Source organism: Sinohyriopsis cumingii, chromosome 6 (assembly GCF_028554795.1).
Source record: "Sinohyriopsis cumingii isolate HCF-2022 chromosome 6, ASM2855479v2, whole genome shotgun sequence".
Taxonomy (NCBI): Eukaryota; Metazoa; Mollusca; class Bivalvia; order Unionida; family Unionidae; genus Sinohyriopsis; species Sinohyriopsis cumingii.
Genome location: NC_142966.1, coordinates 121,030,999 through 121,043,968, shown reverse-complemented (window position 1 = coordinate 121,043,968; position 12,970 = coordinate 121,030,999). Strand labels below are relative to the sequence as shown.

Below are 12,970 nucleotides of genomic sequence, written 5' to 3'. Positions count from 1 at the left end.
AAAAATGTTCCTAAACACAAATAGGTACTACAACATACTATCTAATTCATAAGGATTACCACACTGGCATTCCATTGTACTGTATCTGACAATCTAATCAAAGTACATAAAACATCACACTGCACAAAAGTCATGCTCAAACCTCCATTTTCCAATCACTTACTGTACCACATGGTCCTGTATGACACCTCTGTGCACAGGTATGAAGTCCACAGTCCAGTAATTTACCACAGGTATCTCCACAGGTGGGAATGTCCTCAGTGCATGGCAGGTCATATTCTAACAAGTGCATGATTACAACTTTGTTAAAATGCTATTCTTTACTAAACATTATATGTGTATGTCATAAATGCATCACCTTTTCATAAGACATATAAGCATTTAAAGAAAGAAAAACTTCTTACAAATGGACCTGAGAAACCAAGTCAAACTACTGCAATAAAATCAGTGTCATTCACACGTGCAGATTTTTGTCATTTGAGAGATAAATACCCCCTTCCCATTTTGAAAAGCAGATTTGCAAAATAAAAATGTATCATCTTGTAGTATAATCAGTCATTATTCTCTAGCATCAGATGTATTACAAAAAATAAGTCAATTCTCTAAGTTACTCCAATGGTGCTTTTTCATATTTTCAAAACAGTTTTTAACCATGATCATTAATTCACATATCAAAACCAACCACTTACCAGTTTTTCCACAGGGGCAGTGTCGTATTCCCCCTCTGGGACAGGATCCACAGTCACCTTTGTGACACATCTCTTCACAGACATGGTTTCTACAGGACAAAACCTGACCACATGGCTATAATATGAAACAAACAAACAAATCTAATGGTCAAATTCTGAATTTGACAAAATAAATGTTTAAAAACTTACTTTTTCTTAATACCTTATCATATAAGTTTAGTGAAATATATGGCAGTTAAATAATCAAAAAGTTTGTACTTTCTCATATTCTGTGATTTAAAGTATTCAAAATTCCAATGATGCTCCAAGCAAGAGATGAAACTTCATTCCGTGTAGAGAAATATTCTTCTGTACTTACAGTGAAATATTCAACTCAAGAATTCTAAAAAAAACGGGTCTTATATACAACAACTGCATTCATTCCCATACCAAAATGTATGTAATTGACATTACATGAAGAAAATAATAAAAACCTAAGTCAACACAGGCAAACAATCTTACACAATATGCCCAAGAGAGCCTCAAATCAATAGTCTGGCTGACGTCTTCCTAAAAGCCAAATGCATAAGCAACTGCTCAAGAAATCTGGATCAGTGATATGCCTTCTGTAGAAATTTCTTCCAATGATGTCGATTGTAGATGTTTCTCAACTTTCTGTATCTTCATCCATATTAGACTGAACATCAGTATTTGTCGATTAATGAAGACCTTTATGCTGGGATGAATTCTATCAAAGTTGGTCAAATTTTTTAAAACACAACCATATAAATATTATTCCATTTATAGTTATGGCAGCTGTATTTGATGGCAAGTTGTCATCATTTGTATAAATCTTAAATTTATGAATTTGTATAAAGCCATGATGTTTTCTGTCAAATGTTTGGTCAAATTCTCTAGTGATGTTTGAGAAGTAGTTTAGTTTTTCAATCTTGTAGTAATGGCAACCAAATTTTTATATCCGCCTGGCATCATTTGAATAAACTTGAAAATCTATCAAGCCATTATGACTTCTATCAAATTTTGACAGCTTCTCTTAAGCAGAAGCCAAAAGCAGAAATATTTAGTAACAGCAACCAAATTTGGTGATGAATCTGCATTAGTAAATTGTTAAAGGCCTTCATGCTGTGATCACAGCAGCTGAATTTGATCAAATTCCACTGAGTGGTTTTTAAGAAGTTTTTCAAAGTTTTGTCCATTTTAGTAAGGGTAGATATATCTGATGGTGAATCTGCTTTATGTCTGCAAACCTGATAGCTATTTATGCCAGCATATTTGCTGTCAAATTTGCTCACACGTGGTGATTTTTGAGAAAAAGTCATTTAACATTTTGTATTTTTAGTACTGGTGGCTATATTTGATTACCAATAAGCATCATTAGGACAAACCTGATGCTTTCTGTTGGATTAGTCTAATTCTGTTGAGTGTTGTTTTTTTCCTAAGAGAAACTGTTTAAAAGTTTGCCTATTTTAGTAACAATAGCCATATCTGAAAGGCCTTCATATCAGAATGCTATCAGTTATATTTAGTAAGATTATGTTCAGTAGTTTGTGAAAAAAGAATCAAACAAAGAATTTATAAATTTTATATTTATGTTATTGGAAACCATATTTTTTTAAAAAAATCTGCATTATTTGTACACTTCTGTCAAATTTAGTCAATAACGTTGAGTAGTTTCAAGAAATGGTCCTTTGCTTTGTGCAGACCCTGAAACATAATTTTACCAAATCTGCATGTTGTTTGCATTTCATGTTTTTCATTTGCATTCTGTCTCTGTTCATGCTTGCCTTTTAGCTACAATGTCATCATTTCCCTTCATGATCTGATAAATTCTGATGTTTGCATTTGTCAGCTTCATTCATCTGTTCTTTTCATCTATCATTTCCCTTTGTTATTTCCTTTCATTTTCACTCAATTAGAATAAAATAGAAATTACGTTCTCCATTTTCTTGCGTGCTAAATGGAGACAACTGTTACTTTTTTATCTTATGTCATTAAAATTGTGCTTTAATGAAGAAGTAAATGCATAAAATGCCAAAGACAGGACTTAAGTTATGATCAATACAGTTCTTGACTATTTGTCAGATTTTACTTCTGTAATTTTCTTCAAACAAGGAGTGTATGAATATAGCCATTGGTGATAATGGCAACATTTCAATGATGGTTGATTTTTTTTATTCTACCATGACAATGTCATCACTTGTAGGGGGAAATACTGTCAGTTTAGATTCTAGATTATCACATGAAAGAGTTTTCAACAATGGATATTAAGTGGCAGCTTGAAAATCATTTATTTTAAAATCTATTTTATTTGTTTTCTCTAATCTTTCATCATTTTGCGATCTGCATTTTGCAATTTCCATTTTCTTCAAAATGCATTCATCATTTTATCTTCATTAATGCAGCATTTTGTTGCATAATTATGCACCCCATTTGCATTTTTCTTCATTCACTTTGCATTTTATTTTCAATGTTAAAAACAATTACCTGTCTCAGGGTCTGTAATAACAGCCAGTATGGTTTACAGATCAGCATCAATTTACAAAATACTTAAAGACCTTCATGTCAGAAAACATTCAGACAAGTTTAGATGAAACTTATATAGAGATTGTCAGAGGATGCTAAAAAGTAGCAACTGTTGACAGACAACACATGACATATGCAAGACCATACCATAAACTTACCAGGTCTTATAGACAGGTTAGCTTCAAACAGTAAACTATATTATCAAATAAAATTATGTATCATCATAAATTAGTATACAAAATCATGAAAGTCATTTTGACAACTAACTCTTATGTCTAGAAGAAAAAGTTCTAAATATAATTTTTCTGCAAGATCATTTATTCCTCTAAAACTACACTGCATCTTTAATCTTTGTCTTCTATTTATATACTAAAAAAGCCTCATCTGATTGTAGACAATAATATTACAACATATACCTGTCCACACTGCCACTCTGGAGCAGCACAAGGACGGACAGCTTTCTGCTTTCCACACAGACATGACTGGGTACTTGTCTTGGGACAAGGTGGACACTCACCTAGACAAAGAAAATTTTGGGGTAATTATATTTTACCAAGAATACTCACCTGGTCACATTAATGTGAGGAAAATAAACTCCACTACCTCCCTAATTCAGGCCTCCTGAAACAGTAAATTTCATCTGTCTCTCTCTGTCTCTCTCTCTCTCTCTTTATATATACATGGCTTCAGTATTAAGTTGAACAGTACGTCAACTAGGATGATCAAATTCACAGGGAGGTGTGGGAGGGTTTTATAGTAATGTAATTGGGCAAGTATTCTCTGATGAACATAATTTGCTAACAAAAATTGCTTTTTCCTTTGAATACATTCCTCATCTTATCTCTACCACTGGCAGGGCCCTGAGTGACTGAGTGGTTTAAAGCGCTCACCATTCCAGATCACTGCCATCTCACCTCTGTCTGTGTGGGTTTGAGTCTCAGGCTCGGCTAACATGGGTATGTGAGAAAGCTTGCCAGTAGCTTCTCGTGGGTTGGTGGTTCTTCCCAGGGTTTTCCAGGGTTCTTACTCCACCAGAAAATAAAGATGGATGTTCAAGATACCAATGACCATCTAGCAGAAACAAGTTGAAATAAACTGTATGAACTACTTCTCTTCATCTATATGAAATAAGACAAAAAGGCAGTTTTGTTTAAAATTAGTATTTTTATTTGACAACAGAGGGCCAGCTCCCTATCTCTTTTCCAAAATTGGGCCAATTGTAAATTCAATGTGACAAATTTGGCCTTATTCATTGACAAAGATGGGTCACAGAGAAGAATATTTCAAACGATTGCAGCATCTCCATAACAGGCAAGCAAAAGCTTAATATGTTGTTGTTGCTGTAGGGTTTAACGCCATTTTTCAGCACACAATAGGCTATACATGGCGGCCAGTATTAATGGTGGAGGAAGAACCCGGGAAAACCCCCGGAAAGAACCACCAACCCACAAAAAGCTACTGGCAAGCTTTCTCACATACCCATATTGGCTGAATCTACTGTATTGGTCCTGTACAATGTACATCCTACAGTGAATGTGATTGTTTTTCTGTGTTTTACACAATGGACAGCATCCACAACTTTGACTTTTCTAACCACAATGATTTCCCATGCAAGTTAAATTGTTCATGAAGATTTGCTTTGTTGCTTGCAATTGCTGCACTGCTATGTTCAAATCATTTGGTTCCATTTCAAGAAGAGATTTTCATTAACTGTCTCTTCAAAACTCTTTTTTTAATATTCTGCGCGAATTTGCAAGTTTCTGCTGACATAGCACATGTTAAAGGAGCCATCTAACATTTATGATATGATGCAACATTAAAATACTTCCTTATTTCATTTCTACCTAGTAGGTAATAAGTTTCTAAGCAAACAATTATATGACAACAGATTATCTTTTAATGTTAGGCTTGAAATTAAAGTGGAGAACATGAGAACAGAATAGTGCTTTAGATCACAGATTCTAAAGGTCAAATTTGTCTTGAACAAAAAAGATATAAAACTTAAATATCTTTTACACCATTCAAACCGTACTGTGCTTATGACTGCATGAAAAATGTCTCCATTCTGTACATTTATCAGCCAACAGGAGTTTAATATCAGCAGAAGTTCATTTGGGGAAAGGTTTAAATAGTTTCAAGGTCAAAATGGTTGTAAAATGCAAGTCTGAAAGGCCCCAACAAGCAGATATTTTAGTAATAATTATTACCAGAAAGTGAAGGATGTTGTTGTTAAAGACATCACTACGTGAAACGAGAACAGAAATATATCTGCTACATTACACCACTTTATCCAAACTTGTTCTCTTCTTTTCATTAAATAAACAACTTCCAGCATCCAGTTACCCAATTTGCGCCTTCGTCAATTGAACTGCATGACTTTGACAAAGAGGTTCATTAAATTTGGGTCAGCTTGTCATAAACTACAGTACCTGCAATCCCATGTTCTAGAAGCAACATTGAAAAGATGTTTTCTCATCTTTTATAGAGGGTTGGATTCAGAGGTAGTGGAGATTCCCTAATGCTAATGTGTTGACATATTGCATGTTTGTAGTCATATGCATATAGTATATTAATGTAATGGACAAACTGCAGGTTTGTAGGCATATGCATATAGTATATATATCACCTGAAAGTATGATCAAGCTCTGATCAAAATCTGACACCTTCTACTCTAGCTACTATATCTGATTGTCTCTCTTTTCTCCTTTAATGTGTAGTATTAAGATCATATTTACCATCGTGGCATGTTTTCTGACAGGTATGATGACTACAGGACAGTCTACGTCCACACGGCAATGTGCATGCCCAAGGTCTTGCACTGCATCGCCTTACTACTGGAGGTTGTTTACCACAATGGCATGTCCACTTAATTGTTACTGGGCATGGTGGACAAGCACCTAACAAAAGAAAGCATTATCACTATTTCATATAGGCAATTTATAGTTTATCTCTCTATTTGGTGAAAACTAAAGAACCCATTAAAAATTATATGTCCATTTCCTCCAATCACTGAAGCAATGGATACATTCCTCAATTTCAATAATTTGTTGTCATTTGAAATGATCGTGATTTAAACGAATTAAAAACTTACAAATCAAAACAATTTTTTAATTAAAATAATCAGCATCCAGAACATGAAAAAGGTCCATGCATATCTCAAATATTTATGTGAAATGACTTCTCTCTCCAAATTAAAAGTGAGTGTAGAAAGTTAAAAAATTAGGATGTTCAAAATAGTCACCAAAAATTTCTGTTCTTACAAATTTTCAAGCTAAATTGCTGATTAAATACTATTCAAACTTATAAAATACCTTTCTAATTTTGCATCATCATAGTTTTTGTATAACTTAGGTACAACAACCTCAAAAATAAGCTACAATGAAAACTCTGCAACTGTTTCCATTGGGTAAGTCATCTTTTTATATCTGTATTGGACAAAACAGTAGATCAAATTATTAGTTTTATTAGTAATACACCTGGATACAGCCAGTAAATTATAATTTGCTATAGACAGGATTGCACAAATTGATTTTTCACTCATTTTTCAGAGATCATGTGCAACATATTGGAAGGTATTCCAAGCATAGCAATATAATTTCTGGCAATTATCATCATCATATTAACACCAAAACTAATTGATGAGAATGAAATTGATTATAAAGAATGAAATTTCTTTGAAGTAAAAACTGATAGAAAAGTTGAAGTTTTGCTCACAAATCTATGCTGTATTTATCATTTTTTCTTGATAAATGTTACCATTAGCTCTGAAAATACTAACCAAAACTTCTTCCAAGATCTGCAATAACTATAACTGAATGTAGAAACTAAGCTGACTGAAACATGAAAAATAAATTCATACACCTAGATGACAAGGAGTCTGGACTTGTAACTTCTTATCAAACCTTAAGAGAAGTGAATTGATTTTAAAGACCATTTAAAGCAAGATCAGTGGTCTTGTAAGCATCCACAGGGTACAAAATAGACAACCACTTCAATGTAAGTACACCCTACTCCCAAAATAAAATATTTTAAAAATCATCTTGAATTCCCAATTTAAGTATTACACCACCACCCAATTTATTAATTTTCTCCTTCAAAATTAAACATGAAGCACCTGTTCCCCATCTAATCTGAAACATTACTGTAGATTAGACAGTTACTTGCATATGATCAACAATTTCTAATGATAATCAAAATTTTCCAGTATAATAACCTCTCGAAGAAAGTATATTTACTTTCTGTGACTATTAAAAGTTGTACCAAATGTTTTGGAAAAAAACTGAGAAATAAATAACATTTTAACATATCTGAACATTTAACATGTTATTTGATTAGTCCAAAATCAATATCTTATATAATGAAAGAAAATACCGTTGAAAACTTTGGCATCATGGCTATATTGATGCAAATATCCATTCTAGTGGCTCCAGTGATATATTGCCAGTCAAACTATTTGCAAAGATCAAACTTCCATTAGAAAGGTCAAACTTCCATTTGCAAAGGTCAAACTTCCATTAATGGCTTCCAATACTCAAAAACAAGACTCATCTCTCAAATTTTGTACCTGGATGACACAAAAGCAGACACTTGTGTCTACAATCAGGTTTAAGAGGCCTTTCGCAGGTCTGACCACAGGAGTGGGGCACCAACCAGGGATCAAATTTAGGATCCTCTTCCTTTCCACAGAAGCAGAAGTACCTAGTTGGACACTCTCTCTGATGATATTCCAGCCTACACTTAGGGCTGAAAGACAAAAGTACCTAGTAGGACACACTCTCTGATGATATTCCACCCTAAACTGGGGCTGAAAGACAAATGTACCTAGTGGGACACCCTCTCTGATGATATTCCACCCTAAACTGGGGCCGAAAGACAAAAGTACCTAATGGGACACCCTCTCTGATGATATTCCACCTTAAAATGGGGCTGAAAGACAAAGCTGAATATAAATTATCTGATGCATCATAGACTGTCTTGTCTAACCTGCATAAACAGATAGTAAGACTAATAGAATCCATCAAGTGCAGTGGTGTGGGATAGGAATAAAAGGGTCATAATCTTCGGGCAGGAATGAGTCTGCACTTTGTTCTGCCATATTCCCAGACAGATGGGGCTTTTTTAAATTCAAAAAGTGTTTTCTAAGGTCCCAAGGAGGGTCAGTGTGCATGACCTAAAAATGCAATGTCATCCAACTGACAATAAGTTATCTTTTCATATAAGTCTATAGAAAATGATTTTAAATCAAATCTAAATAAAAACAATTGTCGTAGGATTTTTTTCAAAGCATTTAATACACTTAGAAAGATAAAGCTGGTAGACTTAGCACTGTCAAATATCAACGACATGCACGTGTAAACACTCACATAATCACAACCATATATAAACATGCAAATTTATGTCATTTAAATCTACTTAATGGCAAAATATATACTTAATTTGATGCAGTCTTGGCTGCTCTCAATAATTCAACAGGGTTTTTGACAGTAATGCAAGTGTCATTAGCCTTCATCTTTTCATTCACCAGAGACTGGATGGTGCTATTTGTCCAAACCTCTCTGGTCAGAATGGAGTTGTACATAACGATCATGGTGTTAGCAATGTCAGATCTGTATCTGATGCACTTTGACCACATGATACGCTTGTCTCTATAGAAAAATGAATATATACCACATTTAGGAGTAACCAATTCATTGGGGGAAGGGGAAGAACATAATATTTTCAAGTTTAATGAGGGCCTTACAGGTAATACAGCAGTAATAATTGCCTCTGTGCAGTATGGGTGTTAATGCTTTATCAACACCAATCAACTGTGAAAACAGAAGCATGTGCTTATTATTATCTTTCAATCAGTTTATTTCATGGCTAAAATCATCCTGAAAAGCAATGGTCAAATAATAGTTATTATTTTAGCAATATTAAGACAACAAATATTAAAGATAATGTTCAATTCTGCATCTTGTTCCTATACATTGTATACTTCAGGTCAACATGATACAAAGAATTAAATACTCCCACCTGCTGATGTGCTTGACAAAGCAAAATTCCATAACCTGAAGTTTCAAAATATATTTTTGCTTGGCTTGCTGATAGCATATTGCTTCCAGAATTAGTTTTAAAAAATAAATCACTCTTACAACTAGAATAATATTTTGCATTATATATATATATATGGGGTAAAAATGATAGTTCAAAGAAACGACAGCTGAACACAAACTTTATTAAAGTTGGTTCAACATTCTCATTCACTGCAGCAGTGTCTAATAATATCTGTTCTTCAGCACATCTCTTTGATATACTTATTAGACAAATGGGGTTGTTCTATGTTTACATTACCTACAGCTATATGGACTCGCTCACAACAGAATTTGACATGACACATCACCCTTACTATTTACTGAGTAATCTCTAGAAGGTGAATGTTTATCTCTGACTGCCTTAACTTGTAATTGCCTTATTTCAGCTGCATGCCCCGAGGATAGGTTTGACAGTGTTTTGAGCAAGACTGTTTACTGTTCATACATATACAAAAGATTACATGCATATATCAGAGTGGTCAAGAAATAAAGGGGGAGGGTTGTTGCTGAGAATAAAAAATTGGGGCCAAGATTCCTGAAATTCGTGTTTTTCTAAACACAATCGTGTTGGAGGGTTGGGGGTCCCAAATTGTGTTTTTTGTGTGACCTGGCATGTTATGGCAGGTATGGATCTCCATAAACCACAACAACATATATGACAGATTATTTTTCTCACAAGAAAAAAATGGGTTTTTTATTTTAGAAAAGGGATATAGCTTTATAAATATAGGTTATTTTCTACAAGTTAGTTTCACTTTATTAAAAAGCCAAGTTTAAAGCAAAGAATGTGTTGCAGATAAGGATTATTATTTATCATTAGGCAAATTTTGTTCTTTTATACAAAAACTGCAAGAATGAAAATGTTTTTCCCTGAATGTTTTACAGGTCACATTAATGGTAAACAACAATTTCCTCTTTTTTGTCCATATAACACATACGGACAAAGGAAAGATAATTGTATTAATTACCCCCCCTTACCATCTGATGTGCAGCTATGAATACTTACCATTTTAAGCCAATCAATGAACATGCTCACATTTGCAGACAGGTGAAGGTGGGATTCTAGTATTGTGATTGGATACAAATTCTCAGAGAAACATAATTTATTAATAAATTAACTTCTCCACTGAATACATTTGCCTATCACATTAAGAACAGGTAATAAGGGAAGGAAATACATGAACATCCAACCTCTAGCATGGACATCCTTTGAAGAAATATAGCCATAGTCCAAGTCTTGCATTTCTGTCACTCAATCATTGTGTCAATCAAGATAAGCAGATAGTTACTTTTGCTGCCCACAGATGGTAAATGTTTAATACCTCTGAACCCAACTTGTGTCAAGTGGAAAACAAAACTATCTGACCTAAAATAGAGATAAGTCAGGTCCATCTAAAGTACATGCAACTCACAAAACCTGCATCCTGAAGCTAGGACTATTAAAAAAGCAGGTTCCATAAGATAGTAGCTTCAATTAAGTTCTGGTTTAAGTCTCAAATTTATCTGAATTGAGCTATGTAAAAACATAAAAGATTCCACTCAGGAAACAAGCTGAATGATCTCGGTCTATTCATGTCAAAGTTGGCCAGCCAATCTGATTGATTTTATAATTGTGGTCTGTAACCCCTCTATCATGACATCTGAATGTGAAAAATCATCAAGAAAAAGCCAGATAAAAGTTATCCAGAAAATATCAAGTCAAGTGAACATGGCACTCAAAGGTTGCCAATGTTGTAACCCATGCACCAGTCCATGAAAATACACCACTTTCCCAAATCTGCTTTTAATGTGGAGGGCCTTCTACCATGTGAGATTCTCTCCATTTCAGAAGGTTCAAATTTCTTTACATGCATTGCCCTACAGTCAACAGCCTAGAGTGAAAGAGAAGTCTTTCTGGGATGGGTCTAAACAACTGAAGCTGTCTCAGCAGATTGGGCCTTGCTGAGAATTTCCTTGAACACATATCAATAAATTATGTCTTTCACCCAATTATGTCCCTCTTGAGAGGGTTTTCAGGACTACTTTGCAGACCTGGCCCCTAATTCTTTTATTACCCTCTGTACCAGAAATGCTGAAGGGAACACCTAAAACACATTCCATCTGATTACAGCCTGAATATACCTCCCTGTTTGTTTGTACCCCTGAAACAATTTAAAAGATGAAAAGCACAAATGAGATAAAAGATGCACAGAACTTAGTTCATTTATTTATTTATAATTTTGAACCTGATTATGCCCAGGTGGGACCCAAACACCATACTGTCTGCATGTTTCATTCCAAACATAAGTTTTCAGTGCAAAAGACGACCTGTTCGCCAGTCATTTCCAGTTCCTGGACTAGTCCATTTTCAGCAATGGGGTGTATGCATGACTACACATGTATGTACTTAGAAGGAAAATACTATGTCATCTGCTTCCAATATTTACAATGTTGAATCAAGCAAAGGAAAAGAATGACAATTACAAATTTGCCTTTCACGTGGATTTAATAAGTGGTGTAATTTCTCAACATTATGGTAATTTATGGAATTATCCAGCAGTTAAAAAATAGGATGAACTACGCCACAGTGTTGTCTCAGGAAATCAACTTGCCCATAGTGTACGCAACATGGTGCTGTGTTGATATGGAAAATCTGTTAAGCATGAAAGGGGCAGAGAACACCAGTGTTAGGGCCACTATGGTCACATTCAGGTTAGAAATTATAAATCAATGAATGAATTGACTAAGTTCTGCGCACTTTTTATCACATTAAAGATTACCATTATTGAAATCGGTAGGGGGATAAAAACAAACAGGGAGGTACAGTCAGACTATAATTGAGTATCCAGAGCCTAAGATTCTGGACCTGGGATTGTTTGTCATTCCATCTCAATGCAAACATACTAGTGAATGTAAATAAAATGCACAAATCTCCTGAAATGCCAATGGATAAATGGACCACTCTATGTTTAAGGGCCTGGCCACTTCTTAACAGTGAGTCAGCGAGGATAATAAGCCTGCCTGGAATGTGTCTGGTCTGAACCATGTATGCTAGATTTTGAACCCCTAATGAGGTTTTGATGCACATCAATAGTTTCAAAAGTCTTCTACCCAATTAAAATCTACACTATGCAGAGAGTTCTGAGATATCACTGTAGCTTGGCAAGCTCTCTTATACAACTTCTATTATTGAGGTATGTTCATAAAGCTAAAATGTGACAGTTACTAAGGCAATCAATTGAATGAGTAGGGAATCATTTTATATGCAACAGTCACTCCCTATCTTGCAGTTTTGCTCAAAAACATACAAAGAGCAAAATTTAATATCTATAATGACTTATGAACCTTCACAATTTTTAATGCATCCTTACATGTAAATATATCACTGCAAGAAGTTGTCACAAGAAAGTTTTACTTACCAATACCAGGGAATATCTTGCCTGTTGTTTTCCTCTCCAGTTCTGTACATTATTTGATACACCCCCTCCTTAACCCATTTTTGTATGCACTGTATGTGAAACATACCATAACAGCCTTTACAACTCCAAATCTGAAAGCAAAACACAATATTGGATACTTTAAAAAATGTAATAAAAATAGCAATCTGAATGTTCTCTCTTGATTTTAAACCTGAACAACTCCTTATACTACACAATTAATTGTTGAACTTTTTTATCTATATACATAATGGAGTTATTTTTAAAA

General features: G+C 34.3%; 1 protein-coding gene across 1 annotated transcript in view; it reads right to left on the bottom strand.

Annotated features, from left to right (window-relative positions):
- Positions 1 to 12,970, bottom strand: part of LOC149797853 (NF-X1-type zinc finger protein NFXL1-like) — a 104,587-nt gene that overhangs the window by 53,217 nt on the left and 38,400 nt on the right. Inside the window, exons 5-10 of the mRNA XM_089962868.1 lie at positions 12,685 to 12,815; positions 7,777 to 7,955; positions 5,948 to 6,109; positions 3,629 to 3,729; positions 690 to 804; positions 164 to 279 (exon numbers count right to left, since the gene is read on the bottom strand). Coding sequence (XP_089818994.1) covers positions 164 to 279; positions 690 to 804; positions 3,629 to 3,729; positions 5,948 to 6,109; positions 7,777 to 7,955; positions 12,685 to 12,815 — 804 coding nt within the window. The remainder of the gene's footprint in view (positions 1 to 163; positions 280 to 689; positions 805 to 3,628; positions 3,730 to 5,947; positions 6,110 to 7,776; positions 7,956 to 12,684; positions 12,816 to 12,970) is intronic.